The sequence below is a fragment of the Sinocyclocheilus anshuiensis genome, unplaced genomic scaffold (assembly GCF_001515605.1).
Source record: "Sinocyclocheilus anshuiensis isolate Anshui unplaced genomic scaffold, SAMN03320099.WGS_v1.1 scaffold691, whole genome shotgun sequence".
In the NCBI taxonomy this organism is placed as follows: Eukaryota; Metazoa; Chordata; class Actinopteri; order Cypriniformes; family Cyprinidae; genus Sinocyclocheilus; species Sinocyclocheilus anshuiensis.
In genome coordinates, this window is record NW_015552577.1 from 227158 (window position 1) to 234183 (window position 7026).

General features: G+C 36.3%; 1 protein-coding gene across 2 annotated transcripts; it reads right to left on the minus strand.

The window, feature by feature from the left end:
- Positions 1 to 423: 423 nt before the first annotated feature.
- Positions 424 to 6318, minus strand: LOC107665200 (indoleamine 2,3-dioxygenase 2-like). Of its 2 annotated transcripts, XM_016455982.1 has the most exons (10): positions 6139 to 6318; positions 4688 to 4783; positions 3271 to 3390; positions 3053 to 3171; positions 2650 to 2664; positions 2248 to 2347; positions 1733 to 1850; positions 1596 to 1647; positions 1348 to 1496; positions 424 to 1236 (listed from the first exon to the last, which is right to left on the minus strand). In XM_016455982.1, exons 1-10 carry the CDS (start codon positions 6274 to 6276, stop codon positions 782 to 784), a joined length of 1362 nt encoding a protein of 453 aa, XP_016311468.1. In that variant the 5' UTR covers positions 6277 to 6318; the 3' UTR covers positions 424 to 781. The 2 variants fall into 2 exon arrangements, with proteins under 2 accessions (XP_016311468.1, XP_016311470.1); XM_016455984.1 differs by lacking the exon at positions 2650 to 2664.
- Between the last annotated feature and the right edge of the window lie 708 nt (positions 6319 to 7026).

Sequence of the window (7026 nt, forward strand, 5' to 3'; positions counted from 1 at the left end):
GTAGCTGTTACACTCTAAAAAATGCTGGGTTGTTTCAACTCAACTTTGGGTCAAATATGGACTAACCCAACTTTTGGGTTACATTTTTGAATTACATTTTTAACCCAAAAGTTGGGTTAGTCCATATTTGACCCAAAGTTGAGTTGAAACAACCCAGCATTTTTTAGAGTGTAACAGCTACCGTCACTTTGAGAGTCAAAAGCTTCTACAGGCAAGACAAAATTATAATAATCGCGGCTCCTGACGATAAATTGAGGTGTGATGATATATTGAAGCAAAACGATTGAACTATGCAAGAAACTGAACATTATTTACAATCAGACTCGGCCCGAAGAACTGATGAGCTGCTGATACACAGCTGGGTTAGTCCATATTTGACCCAAAGTTGGGTTGAAACAACCAGCATTTTTTAGAGCGTAACTTGCATTTTATGAATCACCAAGAATCTTCGTTACTGTTCTTCTGAAGACAAAAGTAACCTACATCTTGGATGATCTTGGAGACATCTTGGAGTAAATGTACATTTTTAGCGCCACTCACTGGACATTTAATTTCCAAACAGCTGCTATAGGCTATGTACAGAACAACAACCAACATAATAATCTGTTGTGGATGAAATTAAATGTTTTTATTGTCACTCACTGGACATTTCACTTTGAAAGTGTCGCAAAGTAGCACAAGTAGCAATATAATATCATTTTGCAGAAATGTCGCAACAGGTACATTTTTCCAATGAGCCTTGGTTGTCAAATCACCATTCCAAAATACTTTGATGCTATTATCATTCTATTGTGAGCTCAGATGCAGCCTTCTGTATTTCTGTTATCGATGGGTCTGGCGAGACTTGGTTTACATTAGTACACTGTGAGATGGAAGTGTCTTTGGTTTCGTCACGCACTGTCTTCAGAAAGGTCATAATCCCTGACCCTCCAGTACCTCTTTCCTCCAGAGCTTTGGGTGCACTTCTGATCGCGTCCAGCTCCTCGGCCAAACCCTGCTTATAGGCACGGAGCTGTTTGGCACGGGAGGCCGGGATAGTGATGTAACCGGTGACAATGTTGATGTGGTAATTTCGAAAGTCCACCAAGCGAGCCACACAATGCTCAAATGTGTGTGTTAGACGCTCATCCGCTTGCTGGAGCACAAAGCTGCGCAGTGATGGGCGACTAGAGATGTTTTTAATGAATTGCTTATGAGAGAGCGGCATGTAGTCCCTCATTCTTTTCAGGAAGGCCCCTGTTTGGACAGTGTTGACAGAGCAAAACAATCATTTTCATATAAAGACATGTCTTGATGCATGCATCATGCAACCAGGAATGATCTAATCATTACTATTGGTTATCTTACCGTTGCTGCCTTCATGTTGGACTCCCAGCAGCTCATCAAAGCAGTGTAAGATACTACTTTGAGCAGCACTGCCTCCTGAAAACTCCATTGGCTTCTCCTGAACTCCCTCGTAGATGAGACCTTCTGGCATTGATGGGTTATCTTTCCATCTAACACCCACATGCAGAAGGAGAGTTAAGTTTTTATAGATTCAGAAAAACTCTGAAGAAAATCCAAAAAACAGCAGTTAAATCTACAGTATGGCTTACCCAGACAGATAGATCCTCATAATGCCATAGAATATGGAGGGATCTACATATTCTGAAACAGTAACGATTAATATGTCACATGTCTTGAATGAATGTATTAAAACACCCAAGTTCGTCTGTCCTCCTGAAAGTATTACCATGCATTAGTTTAAAGGCCTGTTTCATGCTGTCTATGGCCTGACTGACAACATCCAGAGCTTTGGTGACCATAGCAACATCATTATATTGGACGCCGTTGATGACATCAAGGATAGACTGTGAAAAAAGAAACAGCTAGTATTACCATGGTACTCTAATGTTATCGGATGGCAATACCACATTGTAAAGTGTCTTTCGAAGTTGCAAATAAAACAAAGATTATTGGAGTACAAGACAATAATGCTCTTTCAAGTCTTTCTACTTCAAAATTTCATGTTTAAATCAAAGTGTTTAATTCCATTTCTTTGCCATTTGTGAAACTGCCTAGCAATTTCAGAGTGAAAATTGTTTCCAAGTAAATCCAACACATTTTTTTTCAATGCATATTCACATGCCATGGTGAACCAAAGCGATTAATTAAATACTAGCATGGTGTATCATGGTGTATTCTTGGCTATTACAGCTTAGCTCAGTGCTTTGTCTGTGAACTGTAGCATTTGTAAAGGTGTCAGACCTTCAGACCAGGAACAGCTGCCAACTCCACCAGCAGTGTCACCAGAAAAAAGCCTCTTACACTTCCCCCACCAGGCAATGTCAACAACAACTCCAAGTTCCTTACAGGAAGCAAAAGCAGTCACCATGAATGGCAGGTCAACACTTCAGAAGCACTAGCCACACACTACATCAGCATGTGAATTATTCATTCATTCATTCATTCATTCATGTCATGTCATGTTGTTCATTGTGCTGTCTCATTTTTGACCAAACTGTATCTATAATTGCTGCAAAGAGGATCTGAATTGCCACAGCTCATATTTACATATTCCCCTCAGAACATAATGAGATGGCTCCCTCTGCTGGTTCTACAAATAAATATCATTTAACACATTTTCTGTTAATAAAACAAAATACATACTCCATGGAAAAAGGTCTGGGAACAATCCATGTCCAGTTGTGCATGAAAAAGAAATATAATATTACTGGTTAGTTTGCTTAATAATACACATCTGAAATATAGCTAATTTGTTTATCTTTTTTTATGCAAGTTTATAACATTTAGTTATTTTTGTAATATTTCAAGTTGATTTTTTTGGTGAACAATTTTCCTTTCTTTCTTATTTATTTATTTATTGCTATGCAGAGACCTCTGGGAGCAAAGGTGAAACATATAATATCTAATATAAAGAAATTGCCGAGCAGCTGCTATTGATATGAACCGGAATACCCTGATAGCAGGTATTGACCCTAATTAAATAAAACAGGGCAAGATAACATTACTAAAAAAAAAAACACAATATTATATGGATCAGTGAGTTTACCCATCTGGATCTCTTTTCTTCCAGTTGGCGAGGACTGTGTCAGCGTGGATGAGAATCGGAGGCAGACCCAGTCTCTGAGACACCTCACAGAACGGCAGAGACAGACTCCGTGGAAGCACCTGGAGGTTCACGACAAACATAAATAGTCAGACAGTTTGGTTCTGTGCTTCAGTCCTGTTCTGGAATGATCTGGAATGAAAATAAAATCATTGTTGTACTTTTACTGTCTCTCTCTCTCCCTCCTGCCATACGTAACCCATAGTCATTATGCTCAACGCCAGATGGGCAAAACGCAGCTCACGATGTGTCCGTAACAAATGAGTCTCCAACAGAGCCATCTGAGATAGAATACAGAATACAAAACAATCACAGAATAATCATAATTGGATTATTAACCTTTTCAAACCCTGCATCCATTCTCACCATCAACATTGTCTGGTGTTTATTTCCTACTTGGTACCTCAAATAAAATAAAATAAAAATAATTAAAAATTACAAATAAATAAATCAATAAATAGGAAGTCAGTCTAAGTACAAAATATCAAACTGTGGCTTTTTTGTTTTGAAAGAAAGAAAGAAAGAAAGAAAGAAAGAAAGAAAGAAAGAAAGAAAAAAAGAAAGAACAAAATAATTCTTTAGAATTATGTGTCACAAGGCAGAAAAAGATGGCAGAATTTGCATTTGTTTAAAATTATTTAAATAATAGGCTACTTTGTTTTAAAATAAAGCTAAAATGTTACATTAGTAAGTGTACATTAGTCTTACACAGTTTAACTTGCTGAGTTATCTGCTTCCATCAATTAAATTCAAAATGAATAATTCTATCAATTACATTTCTTTAAAAAAATGGATTGTGGTTTCAAGTGATCAGAAACAATTAAAAGTAACATTAGAAATAACAGTTAAATTATTGTAACTGCACTCTAAAAAATGCTGGGTTGTTTCAACCCAACTTTGGGTCAAATATGACTAACCCAACTTTTGGGTTAAAAATGTAATTAAAAAATTTAACCCAACAGCTGGGCTAGTCCATATTTGAGCCAAAGTTGGGTTGAAACAACCCAGCATTTTTTAGAGTGTGTAATTAATTTTATTTTTAATTTGAACGATTTTAATTTATAACTACAAAAGATGTCATCAAAAATCGTATTTTTGTGTAACTGGAACATAATTTGGCTCCGAAAAGGTTAAACAATGAAATCCCCATATACACTCTAAAAAATGCTGGGTTAAACATAACCCAGTGCTGGGTTAAAAAGGGACAAACCCAGCGGTTGGGTTGTTTTGACCCACCGGTTGGGTTATTTTGACCCAGCGGTTGGGTTATTTTGACCCAACCGCTGGGTCAAAACAACCCAATAGCTGGGTTTGTCCCTTTTTAACCCAGCATTTTTTAGAGTGTAGGCTTTGTAGTTCCTCAAATGAAAATGAAAGGAAAGAAAGGCAGAATGAAAAGGCAGGAAGGAAAATTTAAGTAAAAGTATACTGTTTAATGAAATTAATATATAACAGTCTAATCAGTCAATCAAAACGCTGAAGAATGGTTATATTCTGAATGGAAAAGCTAAATGTTAATGTGCTGCTTATTTCTCTTTCTCTGTGTAGGTAAAATGCTTTCATTATGAAAGCTCATACATCATGAATTCTGAGGCGCAAAGAATGGGAGGAGATGAGTTCTGGCACATTTCTGGCAATGTCCATCCAGGGCTTGTAGTACACCGGCAGGTCTCTCTGAAACACAATGTAGATGTATGTAGTATGTGTCCATAACTGAATAATATGCAATGTAATATATATATTTTTATCATTTTTCATTACATTTACTGTTCTGTCATGACTACTAGTTTAGCATGGTAATTTACATTACAATATTAATGTGTTTAAATCTAGTACTGAGATTTGCTACTGCCAATACCTCCACAGACATGCTGCTGTTAGCATATAACATACATGAAATAATCCCTATATATAAAGCATACATGAAATTACCCAGTAGCAGATCTGTACAGGTGGAGCTGGGGAGGTGGAGGGCTTCTGAAGTGCACTGCAACTGCTACAGCAAACACTAGCCCAAGTTTTTGAATGTACAGCAGCAAACTCATTGGCTGCTGATGCTGTGCCATTTGAATAATGATGTTATTAAATCATATTGAATTAGAACATCAGCCTGCAAAATCTATAGTTTCATGACAGAACTTTGTATTTATGCAAATGTGCATTTGATGCGGAAATCCTACACACACTGAATATTCAGTTTACGTCAAATCATATATCCATAAAATTTACCATATATTTAAGCTTTTTTTTCAGCCAAAGAGTTGAATACGACAGAGTACACAGTTAACAGGTTATCTTGAGGTGGATTCTTAGTTTTCCACCAATCATTGAAAGAGATACATAATCCCAGATACTAATTGTAAGTCAAAGTTAACAGTTTACTACCTTGGAAGCTAAAGAAATTGACTGGACTTGTCATCAAATTTACACTGAATTCCTACTAATTTGGTCTAGATAGTTTTCTAAGATCACTGTCTATCTGCTTCCTTGGCTTCTAAATGTGAACTACTGCAATGATAAAATTGCATCTTTGGAGAGCAAAGTTTTGTATAAACCTATTTACCATTAAAGCAAATAGATAAAGGTCACTTAGAAAGCAAACAGTGTCGAAGTCTAATGCTTTCTTATACAAACACTCAGGCTTACTCTATCTGAATATACTGACTATATGAATGCAAATTAATAGTTTGTTAAATCCTTCTCACTAGCACAGCAATTTGGACACTCTCAGTGTGTTACCAAACTATAACAAGTAATGACAGAACTGTAGCTTTACCTGAGAGCAATCAGTTGTTTCTTTTGTCATAAATTGCCTTTATTTTTACCATTTGAATGAATTGGTAAGGAAAGGGCTAATTTATATTGTACATTGCATAAAACTAATATTATGCTAATATTATATTAATAATATTGTACATTGCATAAAACACCAATACACTCTTATTACAAGGTGTAAAAACATAAACATGTATTTAAAAAATTATTTGCTGCAGCTAACAAAATGCTATACTGTAAGTGTAATGACCTACCAGAGGCTCAGGAAGAATAAACCCATAATCCTCAGAGATGTGAAACTGTTCCAGAGACAATGGTATCTCTGTATTTTTAACTTTAGTGCCCATACTTTTTATTACAATACTAGTGACTGACTCTCTGTCGCCGGGCATATGCTACTGTCACTGCTCTATAGCTAAAAGTGAAATGAACCTTATCTGTCAAGCAACAAAACTTTCTCTCTCTCTCTCTCTCTCTCTCTCTCTTACTGTGTGTTTCTGTTCTACCGTTAGTAATGACCTTTCCTCACTTCCCTATCAGAAATCATATGAGTATGCATGTGTAAAAACCACAGATGCACTACAGCAACAATTGTCATAACCTGCAATACAGGGGTAATTCTATAATTGTGTCACCTCAAGCTAAATAAAGACATTTTATTGATGGTATATAATTATGTATTCAGAAGGGTAATAGCGTTGAGAGTTATACAGTTTAATTTGACTTTACAAGCCCTGTGCTCAAGGTTATGAAAATACAAATCGAAAAATAATGAAAAATCAAGAAAAAATTCAATAGAAAAATAATGAAATGCTGATATTTCCACAAATATGACTGTGGTTTAAACTCTCCTCTCTGCTTTGTGTTCTCTTAAAGGGGTCATATGATGCGATTTCAATTTTTCCTTTCTCTTTCCAAAGAGATATTCTTTATAAAAGTTAAGAGTCAGCCACGCCTACCTAAAACGGCTCGTTCTAACACGCCCCCACATGTCTACGTCACGATGTGGGTTATTTTTAGCAACATCATATGACCCCTTTAACCTTCATGCTTACTGTCCTATTGGTATAGTTTATCTTGTCTTGTCCATTCCATTTTCATGCTGTATCTCTGCCTAGTTTTGCCAGAGGAATCCTGGTTAC